At 50.8% G+C, this 15,347-nt stretch overlaps 1 protein-coding gene across 1 annotated transcript in view; it reads right to left on the bottom strand.

The window, feature by feature from the left end:
• Positions 1-9,065, bottom strand: part of LOC129530721 (mitochondrial proton/calcium exchanger protein-like) — a gene marked incomplete at its 5' end in the record, with an annotated part of 33,831 nt that extends 24,766 nt beyond the window's left edge. Inside the window, 2 exon segments of the mRNA XM_063699111.1 lie at positions 1,513-1,963; positions 8,968-9,065. Of these exon segments, the coding sequence (XP_063555181.1) occupies positions 1,513-1,963; positions 8,968-9,065 (549 nt within the window).
• Positions 9,066-15,347: the final 6,282 nt, after the last annotated feature.

Genomic DNA, 15,347 nt, shown 5'->3' with positions numbered 1-15,347 from the left:
GCCTCTTCCCCGTACATACCTTGCCTTACGGTCTCTTCACCTGCATCCTTTGCACTATGCTTTATAGTAAACTGATAAATTTAAGTGTTTCTCTAAGTTCTGTGAGCCGCTCCAGCAAACTACTCGAACCCAAAGGGGCGGGGGTGGGTGTCACACCTCATGTAGCCCATAAATACATATACCTACTATGTACCCACAAAAATAAACAAAACAATTTAAAAACAAAGAGGGGGCCAGGCACAGTGGCCCATGCCTATAATCCCAGCACTTTGCGAGGCCAAGGCAGGTGGATCACTTGAGGCCAGGAGTTCAAGAGCAGCCTGGCCAACACGGTGAAACCCCTCTCTACTAAAAATGCAAACATTAGCCGGGTGTGATGGTATATGCCTGTAGTCCCAGCTACTCAGGTGGCTGAGGCAGGAGAATCACTTGAACCCAGGAGGCGGAGGTTGCAGCGAGCTGAGATTGTGCCACTGCACTCAGGCCTGGGTGACAGAGTGAGACTCTGCCTCAAAAAATAAAAATAAGGTTGGGCGCGGTGGTTCACGCCTGTAATCCCAGCACTTTGGGAGGCTGAGGTGGGCAGATCATGAGGTCAGGAGATCGAGACCATCCTGGCTAACACGGTGAAACCCCGTCTCTACTAAAAATACAAAAAATTAGCCGGGTGTGGTGGCGGGCACCTGTAGTGCCAGCTACTCAGGAGGCTGAGGCAGGAGAATGGTGTGGACCCCGGGGGGCGGAGCCTGCAGTGAGCCGAGATCGCGCCACTGCACTCCAGCCTGGGCGGCAGTGACACTTCGTCTCAAAAAATAAATAAATAAATAAATAAATAAATAAATAAATAAATAAATAAATATAATCATGATAATAATAAAAAAAAAACGAAGCGGGGGTGGTGGGAACCTAACTTGAAGCCAGTCTGTCAGAAGTTCCGAGAGGCCTGGACTTGAGACTGGTAGGGGGCATCTTGGGGACAGAGCCCTCACCCTGTGGGATCTGATGTTATCTCTGGGTAGACGGTATCAGGACTGAATCAGAGGACACCCAGCTGGTGTCTGCTGCGTGGTCTTCCATGTTGATGACTGTTGTGGTGGAGGGTAGAGGAAATACACAGGTAAACCGAGTTTTTCGTAGGCAATAGGTTTTACCGATTTTTATTCTCTACCAAACAGAAAGCAAGCACTAAAAATAGTTTTCAAGCAGTCTACAGAGTGAAAAGAATTTGGGCACGGCCCAGCACGGTGGCTCACACCTGCAATCCCAACACTTTAGGAGGCTGAGGTGGGAGGATCATTTAAGCCCAGGAGCTTGAGACCAGCCTGGGCAGCAAAGTGGGACCCTGGATCTATAAAAAACAATTAGCCAGGTGTGGTGGCACATGCCTGTGGTCCCAGATACTCGGGAGGCTGAGGCAGGAGGATCGCCCATGCCCAGGAAATTGCGCCACTGCACTCCAGCCTGGGTGATAGAGCAAGAAAGAAAAGAAAGGACTAGAAATGTCCCCATTACCTGCCTGCACTCCCGGCGGGTCAGGCTGTGGCCGTTGAGGATGCGCCAGAGCATGCGTGCCGCGATCTTGGTGTCGATCCATAGCAGGCGGAAGCCATGGTAGTAGTGCTTCAGCTCGTCCAGCACCCTCTGCCCCAGGGACTTCTTCACCACCACCTCTGCGGGGGGGCTGTACACCGGGCCGCCTTCCTCCAGCTTCTTGTTCTTGTCCTTCAAGGACTTGAGGGACTTCTCTACTACTGAGTCATCGCGAACAGGGCGCGAAGAGTGCCAGCCACGCACAGGGAGGCACTGAGGTCCCACAGCCACAAAACCCACAGAGGTAGAGGTCCATGGCGCTCTCGACACTATGCGAAGGCACTGGGGCCTCAGAGTCCAGCAGCCAAGGTGATCGCCTCTGGAGGATGAGGACACAGGCTGGATGGGAGTGCAGCAGCCAAACGGAACATTCCTTGAAAAGGGAAGAGTGGAAAACAGTAGTAAGAGCCAGCACTAGCCTTTGACAGCTCAGCACCGAACACCAACAGCAGCAAAACCCACATGCCCCGTGCCTTGCCATGTCACAACCACACACAATCCCACCTACTTCCTGATGTTTGCACTGCCCGCTGGGGAGCCCTTCGGAAGGGAGGCCAGGACAGTGTGCAGCCCCCTCAGCCCCACACCACGTCGGACAGGAGCGTGGGCTGGCGATCCCCACAGAAAGGCAGGCAGGTCAGACACAAACACAATCAGCAAAGGCTGGATCCCTGGGTGGGTCTCCCAGGCCCACTCCCAGAGACTTGGGGAGGTAGGGTGCATTGCTTTGGCACTTCATGGGGGAATGGAGTGCAGAGCAGAGACTTTGTTGACTTTGGAGGTCCTCTCCTCCAACGAGTGACTTTCTGGAAAGACCCGTGGCTCTTGAACAAGTCCTGCAAATCAGTAAGGGTGCTCGCTGACCTCAGACCTCTACACTAGCTGCCCGCAGGCACCAGAGCAAAACAACAAAATCCAAAGAATAAGGGCCAAGGCCCATCTCCTCCTCCTCTACTCGCCTGCCCACTCTGTCCGGCACCAGCAGGCTCCAAGCCCAGAGCCTCACACCTGCCCGCCCGCCTGGACATCCCTAGCTCATGCCCTTGCTTCACTCAGACCTCCCTGACCACTCCACCGCTCTCACCTCTCATCCACAGCGCTGCCTCCGAGCGGGTGCCCTGCTGACATCTGGCCGTCTCAGAGACCAGGCGCACACTGTGTGCACATTTGCTTTCTCCCAACTGGAATGTAGGCCAGCGAGGGCCAGAGAGCAGGCTCCAGGCCTCACAGGCAGCAGTGGGAGGCTGGCACTAACCCAGACCCATCTCGGTCCATGCTGCATCGGCCCCAGTGGCCGCCTGTGCCATATCCACCCACAGAAAGGCCTTGAGGAGGCCACTGCAGCCTAAGCTTCTGCAGCATAGACCGTGCCTGGCCCAGAACCTACGGTTTGTGTGCCAACACAGAGACCATCATCTGACCGCAGCGTGGTGCCACGCCACCATTTACAGTCCAAAATTCAAACAGCTGACCTGCGCAAGGCCCATTCAGCCTCACGATCTCCTGCGTGTCTTGCTTGGCACACTAGAAACTCCCCTGCTGATTGGACACAAATCCCCCTGGGTGGCCCTAGCTCACCTAAAAGGCCATGTGTGTCGCATAACTTCACATCAGCTCCTCCTGCTTCCATCAGCTCTCTGTGCCTGGCCTGACACCCGCAGCAAGGCCCGAGCTCCGGAGCAGACTGTTAGAGCTCAAATTCCAGCTCCACTACTTACTGCTGCGTGACCTTGACTGAGTAATTTAACCTCTCTGTGCTTTGGGAGCATTCCTCGTGAATTTGTGTGTTAACAGATACTAAGTACCAGGACGGTACCTGCAACGTGGGAACACCCACCAACGACGTGGCTCTCGTGATTACCACCGCCTTGCAGCCTCGGAGAAGCCACCAATCAGGGCTGGAAGCCAGGCGGGGAACTCTGTGGACCCACTGCTAATTTCTCAGATGGGGATCCTCGGCTTGCAGCCCAGAGAGGGCAGTGCGGCTGGTGCAGGGCACTGTCAGCCCAGGGCAGCTTAGAGCGAGCACACACCAGGATCGGAAGCCCGAGAAGCAGGGGCTCCACTCTGCACCAGTAATGGTCTGGGGACCTCCCCCAAGGACTCTCCCAGGCTCAAAATCTTCCCTCAATTACAGACATGCAAACCCAACACTGACCTCACAGAGAGGTTCTCAAGAATACGGGAAATAGACACATCGAAGGTGCCTGGTGGACACCAATGAGGCCTGGGAGGGGTGGGAAGGGGGACAGGCACCCCACCTCGGTCACCTCCCCAATCCCTGTGAGGGCAGCTTCAGACTCTCTCCAGGTGCTGGTCCAGCCCCAGCCACCATGTCTCTAGGTTCTCCTCAGCTCTGGGGTCACCTCTGAGCCAGGAAGGGGCCCCTGAATCCACGCAGTCTTGAGTCAAGGCGTGCCGAGAGCCGAGCCACACACAATGCAGCAGAGCCCACGCAGGCTCAGACTGCCCCCTGGCCAGGCTGTGTTCCTTCTGTGAGGTGGGCTCACCTCCCTGTGTGGGTGATGACAGTGCCCACACATGGGAATACACCTCCCCCCTGCATCAAGCTGAATTACACAACTCCACAACCCTCAGTTAGCAAGGAAGATGGTGGCTTCCACAACAAGGCATGATGCCAGCAGTCATGGGGTGTCGACAGGCAAAGACGAAGACTCGGAAAAACAGACCAGGCAGAGAAGCACACGGCGGACTCAGTGAAGGCAGGGAGCCATCCAGAGTTGGGCACACCTACAGGGGCCTGGTCCTCACCACAGTAACATCCCCCGGCAAATCCCATCAGCATTCACGCTAAGTACAGATTTAGAAATAAAAATAGCCTCACATCAGCTGAGGTTTCCCCACTGAGTGAGATTCAAGTTTGCTGGGTCTCACAACTGCTGTCTTACAGTTTGCTTACCCAAAGTCTGGGTGCTGCTTCTCTGCCTTTGTTTCTATGAGAAAGAAGGCTGGAAGCTGCTACATAACGTCCATGATGTTCTCTTGGATCGAAAATACTCCAGCAGGGCGCAGTGGCTCACATCTGTAATCCCAGCGCTTTGGGAGGCCAACGTGGGTGGATCACTTGAGGCTGGGAGTTCAAGACCAGCCTGGCCAACATAGTGAAACCCTGTCTCTACTAAAACTACAAAAATTAGCAGGGCGTGGTGGAACACACCTGTAATCTCAGTTACTTGGAGGGCTGAGGCGTGAGAACTGCTTGAAGCCGGGAGGTGGAGGCTGCAGGGAGGCAGAGGCTACAGTGAGCCGAGATTGTGCCACTGCACTCCAGCCTAGGTGACAGAGTGAGACTGTCTTAAAAAAAAAAATGCTCTATCAGCTGGGCACCATGGCTCACAGCTGTAATCCCAGCACTACACGAGGCCAAGGCAGGAGCGCTGCTCAAGTCCAGGAGTTCGAACCCAGCCTGGGCAACATAGTGAGACCTTGTCTCTACAGAAAAAAAAAAAAAAGGCCAGGCACAGTGGCTCACGCCTGTAATCCTAGCACTTTGGGAGGCCGAGGTGGGCAGATCACGAGGTCAGGAGTTTGAGACCAGCCTGGCCAATATGGTGAAACCCCGTCTTTACTAAAAGTACAAAAATTAGCTGGGCATGGTGGCACACGCCTATCATTTCAGCTACTCGGGAGGCTGAGGCAGGAGAATTGCTTGAACTTGGGAGGCGGAGGTTGCAGTGAGCCGAGATTGTGCCACTACACCCCAGCCTGGGCGATGAAGTGAGACTCTGTCCCCCGCACCCCCCCAAAAAAATGATCCACCTACTCACCCTCAGAGATCTGGGCCATTTCATCTGAGGATTACCTGCATCTGTAAAATAACTGTTTACAAAAACTAATGTAAATGGTTACCATTTATAGCTACTTATCTGGTGACTACAAGGCTCACACCTGTAATCCCAGCACTTTGGGAGGCCGAGGTAGGTGGATCACCTGAGGTCAGGAGTTCGAGATGAGCCTGGCCAATGTGGTGAAAACTTTGTATTTTTGTACTAAAAATGCAAAGGTGTTTATATTGTGTGACCAAATAAAAAGTAAAATTTTTTGGCTGCTGAAACATTACCACCATCCATAATTCTTTTTTCTTTTTTTTTTTTTTTCGAGACACAGTGTTGCTCTGTCATCCAGGCTGGAGTGCAGTGGTACAATCTGGGCTCACTGCAACCTCCACCTCCTGGGTTCAAGCGATTCTCCTGCCTCAGCCTCCCAAGTACCTGGGACTACAGGTGCGCACCATCACACCCAGTTATTTTTGTATTTTTAGTAGAGACGGGGTTTCACCGTGTTGGCCAGGCTGGTCTTGAACTTCTGGCCTCAAGTGATCTGCCCACCTCAACTTCCCAAAGTGCTGGGATTAGAGACGTGAGCCACTGTGCCCGGCCTCATCCATAATTCTTGATAAGTAGACAAGTCCATTAAAACAGCCGTACAGTCCTCATTGTTTAAATTTTTAAGTAGATGTTCAAAATTGGGAACTTTAAAAAAAGTTACGTGAATAAAGTACAGCTCTTATGTTTTGTTGTTAGCCCAGGCTGGAGTACAGTGGTGCCATCTCGGCTCACTGCAACTGCCACCTCCCGGGTCCTGGTTCAAGTGATTCTCCTGCCTCAGCCTCCTGAGTAGCTGGGATTACAAGAACATACCACCATGCCCAGCTGATTTTTGTATTTTTATTAGAGATGGGGTTTCACCATGTTGGCTACGCTGGTCTTGAACTCCTGACCTCATGATCTGCCCGACTCAGCCTCCAAAAGTGTTGGGATTACAGGTGTTAGCCACCGTGCCTGGCCAGCATTTATGTTTTAGTATGAAATTTAAATGCTAAAAAGTTGCTTGACAAATTCAACATCCATTCCTAATAAAAAGAGTAACAGACAGAACAAAGATTACTTAAACCCAAAAGCTAACATCATATGTCACAAACACTAGATCCTGTATTGTCTGCTATTGTGATACCGCATGACTGACTACAGCTGTTCTGACACAGATCTGGCTACTGAGCTAAGAAATGAAACCACCTCAGAAGCAGAAGCCCTGGGAAAGAAGAGGCAGATGATTACTATGTACTAAGATCACAGCCATAAACTAAACCTGGGCTGCTACAAGAGCTGAACAAATAACAGGAAAGGGGCCAGATACAAGAAAATTGTACAACTTAGCAACTTACGGGACAGCAATGATCACTTAGAAAAGATAATGAAAAGAAATAATGAAAATAATAAACATCTGGGAATTATCTAAAATGCAATGCATGTGGCCTATACAAAGAAAACAGGCCGGATGCAGTGGCTCACACCTGTAATCCCAGCACTTTGGGAGGCCAAAGGCAGGAGGACTGCTTGAGTCCAGGAGTTGAAGAGCAGCCTGGACAACATAGTGAGAACCCGTCTCTACAAAAAATACCAAAAAGAAAAAAATTTAGCAAGGCATGTTGGTAATGCCTGTAGTCCCAGCTACTCAGGAGGCTAAGGTGGGAGAATGGCTTGAGCCTGGGAGATCAAAGCTGCAGTGAGCCATGATTGCACCACTGCACTCTAGCCTGGGCAATGAACAGAATGAGATCCTGTCTCAAAAAAAAAAAAAAAAAGTAATATTCCTTCCCAACTGGTTTAATGACACTTCAGATACAATCCCAAAAAGACTGTTTTAGAAGTGAAATGGTTCAGCTCATCTAGAAGGAAGGTCCAGACGGACGAGGTTTGGGGGAACTGGTCCCCAGGGAGGAACAACTGCTGGAGAACTCACTAAAGAAAATAACGGGAGCAGCTAGGCATGGTGGCTCACACCTGTAATCCCAGCACTTTGGGAGGCCGAGGTAGGTGGATCACCTGAGGTCAGGAGTTTGAGATGAGCCTGGCTAATGTGGTGAAAATTTTGTACTTTTGTACTAAAAATGCAAAAATTAGCTGGGTGTGGTGGCGGAGTCTCTAATCTCAGCTACTAGGGAGGCTGAGGCAGGAGAACCGCTTGAACCTGGGAGGCAGAGGTTGCAGTGAGCCGAGATCGCACCACTGCACTCTAGCCTAGGTGACAAGAACAAAACTCGGTCTCAAAAAAAAAAAAAAAAAATTAGCTGGGTGTGGTGTGTGCGCCTGTAATCCCAGCTACTCGGGAGGCTGAGGCAGATAACTGCTTGAACCCGGGAGGTGGAGATTGCAGTGGGCGGAGATCACGCCACTGCATTCCAGCTTGGCGACAGCGCGAGACTCTGTCTCAAAAAAAATAAAAAAGAAAAAAAAAAGAAAATGCAAGCTTAAGCAAAAAGACATAAGAAAACCAATTTCTTTTCTCATCCAAAGTTATAATAAAACGTTATTCGTAGACCTTAAAGTTGCAGTTTCTGCCAGGCATGGTGGCTCACACCTATAATCCCAGCACTTTGGGAGGCTAAGGCAGGCGGATCACGGGAGATCAGGAGTTCAAGACCAGCCTGGCCAACATGGTGAAACCCCATCTCTAATAAAAATACAAAAATTAGCCAGGTGCGGCCGGACGCGGTGGCTCATGCCTGTAATCCCAGCACTTTGGGAGGCCATGGCGGGCGGATCACGAGGTCAGGAGATTGAGACCATCCTGGCTAACACGGTGAAACCCCATCTCTACTAAAAATACAAAAAATTAGCCGGGCGTGGTGGCGGGCGCCTGTAGTTCCAGCTACTTGGGAGGCTGAGGCAGGAGGATGGCATGAACCCGGGAGGCGGATCTTGCAGTGAGCTGATATTGCGCCACTGCACTCCAGCCTGGGTGACAGAGCGAGACTCCGTCTCAAAAAAAAAAAAAAAAAAAAATTAGCCAGGTGCAGTGAGGCATGCCTGTAATCCCAGCTACTCGGGAGGTTGAAGCAGGAGAATCACTTGAACCTGGGAGGCAGAGGTTGCAGTGAGCCAAGCATGTACCACTGCACTCCAGTCTGGGTGACAGAGCAAGGCTCTGTCTCAACAAAAAAAAAAAAAAAAAAAGTTGCAGTTTCCAAGGACCTACAGACATTAAATGAGACTTGCTGTACATCAAAATACTGACACTGGGCACTTTGAGGGCACAGTGGCCAGTGCCCACTCCAACTGGGAGTCCAACAATTAAATTCCATTTAATTCCTGTTAGGGGACAGGAAGCCTTCTGTCCCCAGCTCTCCAAGTGCAACTGGGCACTGAGGTTAGGAATGTTTCTATACTGCCTATAGATTCACTGAGGCATGCGACAATCATTTTCAAAATGGAAAGATAAAAGTTTAAAAGAAACAAAGAACAGGAAAGTAGGATACACTGTTTCCCTCAAAAATCAAGAGTCACTCGTGACTCTCCACCATTTTCAAACCCTGTTTTCAAACAGACAGGTGCAGAGTGATACTGATTTACTCACAGGCAGTTCCTCAACCCCAGGGTGCTGGCACAGCTGAGATGAGCAGGATCCCCTGGACTACCTGTAACAGGAACAGGGGAAAATAAATGAGTAGTAAATCAGGGATTTATACTGATACCTTTTTTTGTTGTTGGTTTTTGGAGTTTCGCTCTTGCGCCCAGGCTAGAGTGCAATGGCGTGAACTCGGCTCACTGCAACCTCCACCTCCTGGGTTTAATCGATTCTCCTGCCTCAGCCTCCTGAGTAGCTGGAATTACAGGTGCCCACCACCATGCCCAGCTAATTTTTTTTTTTTTTTCAGTAGAGACAGGGTTTCACCATGTTGGCCAGGCTGGTCTCAAACTGCTGACCTCAGGTGATCCGCCCGCCTTGGCCTCCCAAAGTGCTGGGATTACAGGCATGAGCCACCGTGCCCAGCCTTTTGTTCATTTTGATTTATTTGACTTTGCCCAGGCTGGAATGCAGTGGTACAGTCACGGCTCCCTGCAGCCTTGAACTCCTGGGCTCAAGGGATCCTTTTGCCTCAGCCTCCCAAGTAGCTGGGACTACAGGTGTGCACCATCATGCCAGGCTAATTTTTGTAAAGACGGGGTTTCGTTTTGTTGCCTAGGCTGGTCTCCAACTTTTGGCCTCAAGCGACCCTCCTGCATTGGTCTCCCAAAGTGTTGGGATTACAGGCGTGAGCCACCACGCCCAGCCTGAAACCTTCTTTTAAGTCTGAAAGAAGGCGGGGCGCCGTGGCTCACACCTGTAATCCCAGCACTTTGGGAGGCAAAGGCGAGTGGATCACCTGAGGCCAGGAGTTCAAGACCAGCTTGACCAGCGGTGAAACCTCGTCCCTACTAAAAATACAAAATTAGCCGGGTATGGCGGCACATGCTTGTAATCCCAGCTACTTGGGAGGCTGTGTCAGGAGAATCGCTTGAACCTGGGAGGCAAAGGTTGCAGTGAGCTGAGATCGCACCATTGCACTCCAGCCTGGGCAACAAGAGTGAAACTCCGTCTCAAAAAGAAAAAAAAATCTGAAAGAGTACAGATCTCTTTTGTAGAAACCTCTGTAAGTTTCTGGAAGCCAGTTCTGAGTGTTGGAAGGTTTCAGAGCACTGCTAAGTGAAGGGTCTGCCCCAGTTATGAAAACAGTATCTCAAAGTAGTCCTAAAAAAAGATGGGAAGCCTCAAGTAGATCCTGACTCCAGACACCCCAAGAGGGAAGCCAAGCAGGCCAGCCCTAGGGAGGGAGCACTCCTACCGGTGGCACCATCCCCACTCACTTCAGCTGGCTGTGGTGGAAACACGACCTCTATGCAGACAGCCCTATAGAGCAAGCAATGATCCCAAGGGGCAAGAGCTGTAAGAATTACTAGAACCGGACCGGGTGCAGTGGCTCACGCCTGTAATCCCAGCACAGTCGTGAACCCGGGAGGCGGAGCTTCCAGTGAGCTGAGATCGCACTACTGCACTGCAGCCTGGGCGACAGAGCAAGACTCTGTCTCAAAAAAAAAAAAAAAAAAAAAAAAAAAAAAAGAATTACTAGAACCACAGGCCAGGCATAGTGGCTCACGCCTGTAATCCCAGCACTTTGGGAGGCTGAGGCGGGTGGATCACCTGAGGTCAGGAGTTCAAGACCAGCCTGGCCCACATGGTGAAACCCCATCTCCACAAAAATAAAAAAAAATTAGCCGGACATGATGGCAGGTGCCTGTAATCCCAGCTACTCGGGAGGCTGAGGCAGGATAATCACCTGAACCCGGGAGGCAGAGGTTGCAGTGAGCTGAGATCACGCCATTGCACTCAAAAAAAAAAAAAAGAGAAGAACCACAAAAACACCAAGAGTAAGCCATTTCTTGTATAAACAACAGTGATAAGTGTACAGCACATTTTTAGGATTTCAACATGTTTTTGATGCTTTCCCTAACTTGCTCTAGTTCCTATAAGCATAAAGTCAGAGTTCATTCATACTACTGACATTCAGAGCCCATTGTGATCAAACTTCATGCTGGGAACAAGACAGGAATAGGAGCAGCAGGGCCAGAGGCACCAGCCCACGGAGGTGCCAGGCCAGGCTGTGCAGAGGCTAGGCGGTGCCGGGAGCCAGCAGGTAGCACCCTGAGATGCCCAGTGACCTTGAACCTCCAGGCAGTGGGGTTGCAATGAGTCAACAGCCAGGGAGCAGCAAGTGCAGCTTTAAGATGGGGGGAGCCCACTGCAGCCGGCAACGAGAGCCACCGTGAGAGGAGGGACAAGATGGGGAGGGGAGGCACTGACCCTGCTCCTAGTGGACCGATACGTCACTTCACCTCATTTAACAGGAGGCAACTCTCCTGGTTCTGTGGGGAAGGAAATTCCTACTACGTGCCACATTTAGGGCTTGTAACAGTCCGGTCTGTGAACTGGGAGCCGGGTTAAGGGGAAAATGTTGGCTATGTTCTCATACACAGCAAGTTACATTTTAAGTTAAAATTAAAAGCACAGCACACGTGAGCATGCCAAGGCCCTTCTCACTCCAGCTGAGACTAGCTTTGGCCCCCACCTGTCTCCACATGAAGAGGGCCCAGCACATTCTCCGCTATCCTCCCCACACCATGGCACCTTCAGCCCCTCCACCCCTGCCCCGGCCAGCTCCTGTGCCTCAAGGGCTCAGCCCGGCAAGCAGGCAGGCTGGCAGGTCTCCCAGAGTTCCCTGGTCTGTCCCCCAGTGACCCTACCTTCTCTCTAACACTGCCTGTCCCACTGGCTCCCTTACTAGGCTCTCCCCAAAACCTGTTCTGACGGCTTCTGTCCCCAGCTCTCCAAGGAACCCCCAGTCAAGGCCATTCGGGGTGATGGGGATCATTGCTCTGTGTCCCTCACGAGCACAGTTGTCATCTGTGGCCAGGCCCTGCTGGGAGCCCTTCTGTTCTTTTTTCCAACACCAACGAATTCTCCAACTGGGAGTCCAACAATTTAATTCCATACTGACACTACCCAGAGTTAGTGCAGACCTCACAGGGTACGGGCTCAGTCCCACAAGACTGCCCCCACTCCATGTGCCCAGGCTTACCCAACTTCAGCTGACCACACATTTGAGGGTTCCCATGACCGCCTTGGTTTTGATCATTCACAAGAAAGACTCAGATGTCAGCAATGGGCTCTACTTGCTATCCCAGTTTATTATAAAGGGTACCTAGGAACAACCAGACAGCAAGGCCAGGGAGGTCCCGAGCACAGGATCCTTCGTCCTGCGGAGCTGGGTGGACACCAGTGGGAAGCCTCGCCAGCCTCCTCACCCAGAAGTTCTCATCAAGCCTTCATGACTGATTACAGTATTGGCCCACTGGCCACGGGGACTGAACTAATTCTCCAAACCCTCTCCCCTCCCCGGAAGGGGCAGGAAGTTCCCACCCTCTAATCACAGCATGGCCAGCACCTCAATCTCAGGGCCTGCCTGGAGTCACCTCATCAGCATAAACTCAGGTGCAGTGATAACGAATAACAGAAGACACTCCCAAACTCACGCCTGTAATCCTAGCACTTTGGGAGGCCAAGGCGGGTGGATCGCTGCTGAGCTCAGGAGTTAAGCCTGGGCAACAGAGACCCTGTCTACAAAAAATTTAAAACATCAGCTGGCAGGAGGATCGCTTAGAGGCTGCAGTGAGCCATGATCAAGCTACTGCACTCCAGCCTGGGTGACAGAGCAAGACCCTGTCTCAAAATACAAACAAATGAAAACAGACACTCCCATCATTCAGGAAACTTCCAGGGTTTTCAGCCCTCAGTGCTGGTGCCAGGATCAGGTCAAAGAACAAACAAACCTTTCTTCATCTGGCTTCACCCTTGCCACTCCTGGGAGATCCTCCCTACCTGACCTCCACCTCCTCCCCAGGCAATCTCTTCCCTGACTTGAATACACACGCCCCACAGGTCTGATGGGCACGGCACAGTCCACACCTCCAAGAACTCTCAACTAGCGCCCCTCCTCATTCTGCTCCTCCCCAAGTCCTCCCCAGTTTCAACAAATGGCACTGTTGTCCCCAGGCGGCTCAGGCCAGAGGTCACCTCTCCCACACAGCCCTTAGAGTCAACCCTGCTTCTGCTCATAAAGCGACTTCCTCCCAAAAAGGACAATATGGAGAGGTGGGAGAAGAGTAACTGGGCAGTGAAAAACCTGACAAGCACCACTTCAGCCTACTAATCAAGGTCAACATCAACAGTGACAAATCATTTGGACAGCATGGAGCCTCGACGTGATGTGATAAGGATGCTTCACCTCTGTGGTCTTCCTCCTGAAAAACCATCTTTCCCAGCTTAATTATGAGGAAACATCAAGAAATACCAGTAGAGCAGCACCCTACACTCCACCTGGGCAGTACTCCTCAAAGCTGTCAAGGTCACTGCAGACAAGGAAAGCCTGAGAGGCAATCAAGAAGGGTAGTACAGATGGGTCCTGGGACAGAAAAAGGACCTCAGAATGAAGAACGGGAGAGTAAAGAAAATCTGAATATGTTATGGACTTTAGTGAACAGTAACAGATCAATGTCAGTTCATTAACTGTGACAACGAACCCTACTCATCTAAGATGTTAATAGCAGGGGCCTGCAGCACTCCACTCGGTGTGTCACTCATAAGTTCAGGGACCTCCTCCACAGTCCAGCCCTGGGTCTCGCTGGCTCTGAAATCCCTACTGTTTCTACAGCAGACCTGCCAGTGTCCCTGTCACAAAGCACAGTAGTAACTACAGAAGACATTTGTGTTCCTGAAATGACAGAATCGCACATAAAAAGCTAATTATTATTATTATTTATCAAAAATCTGCTACATAAGCACAAAGTGTTAAAAGTACTTTTATCACCATCAAGAGGTCCAGAGAGAGCTCTAACATCTAACACAGCAACTGGAAAGACCAAATGCTGAGCTCCCCCTTCAGACTGTGCAGTTCCACCCCTCAACATCCTCTCACCACTCCAAAAGTTTCAGTGGCTAACCAGCCATTATTGTTAAAAATTACTAGAATTGGCCAGGCGAGGTGGCTCACGCCTGTAATCCCAGCACTTTGGGAGGCTGAAGTGAGTGGATCACGAGGTCAGGAGTTCAAGACCGGCCTGACCAACATGGTGAAACCCCATCTCTACTAAAAATACAAAAATTAGCCAGGCATGAGGGTGGGCGCCTGTAATCCCAGCTACTCAGGAGGCTGAGGCAGGAGAATCGCTTGAACCTGGAAGGCAGAGATTGCAGTGAGCCAAGATCACACCACTGCACTCCAGCCTGGATGACAGAGCAAGACTCCATTTCAAAAAAAAAAAAAAAAGAAAAAAAATTACAAGAATTGGGGGCCGGGCGCGGTGGCTCACGCCTGTAATCCCAGCACTTTGGGAGGCCGAGGTGGGTGGATCACCTGAGGTCAGGAGTTCGAGACCCGCCTGGCCAAGACGGAGAAAACAGTCTCTACTAAAAATACAAAAATTAGCCAGTCGTGGTGGCGGGTGCCTATAATTCCAGCAACTCGGCAGGCTGAGGTAAGAGAATCACTTGAATCCAGGAGGTGCAGGTTGCAGTGAGCCAAGATCACACCACTGCACTCTAGCCTGAGCAACAGATTGAGACTCTGTCTCCAAAAAAAAAAAAAAATACAAGAATTGGGAGGATACATTCAGGGCAACTTCAATCTATCTCTCTGGGGGTGGGGAATAGAGACAAGAATATTGAAGCTGGGTGCCTGGGCATGGTGGCTCCTGTAATCCCAGCACTTTGGGAGGCCAAAGCAGGAGGATCAGTTGAGCCTTGGAGTTCAAGACCAGGCTGGGCAACATATCAAGACCCTGTCTCTACAAAAAAACTACAAAAAAAAAAAAAAATTAGCTGGGTGTTGTGTGGCACAACTAACAACTTGGGAGGCTGAGACAGAAGGATAGCTTGAGCCCAGGAGTTTGAGGTGCAGTGAGTATGATCACACCACTGCACTAATTATTTTACTTGAGTCCCTCTTAGCAAGTTTTATGTTTATTCCAATTTTACAAATAAGGACATAAACTCAAATAAGTTGATTAATTAGAGAGAGAGAGAGGAGGTGGGCACACCCTGGGACAGCATTCACTCCAGACAGCACCTGAGGCTAGGGGGGCTAAAGCCACACACCCTGAGGACCCTCAGCGGCTCCGGAGTCATACAGCAGTGGTATAGATGAGTACATGATGCCAAAGGAGCTCAACATTATTTTCAGGGCACACATTCCTTGTACAGCTCTGTTCTTTCATTCCTGACGGCGGTTTTTATTTGCATGCTTGCAACATAGCAGTTGGTGTTCAAGATATCATATCTGCATCTCAGGCATAAAAAAGAGGAATATAAAGGGAAAAAAGGCAAAGGGGCAAGCCAATGTATCCGTTCTCCTTTACTAGATT

Source organism: Gorilla gorilla, chromosome 16, assembly GCF_029281585.2.
Source record: "Gorilla gorilla gorilla isolate KB3781 chromosome 16, NHGRI_mGorGor1-v2.1_pri, whole genome shotgun sequence".
In the NCBI taxonomy this organism is placed as follows: domain Eukaryota; kingdom Metazoa; phylum Chordata; class Mammalia; order Primates; family Hominidae; genus Gorilla; species Gorilla gorilla.
The sequence above is the reverse complement of the archived record's forward strand: the minus strand, read 5'-3'. Positions and strand labels throughout refer to the sequence as shown.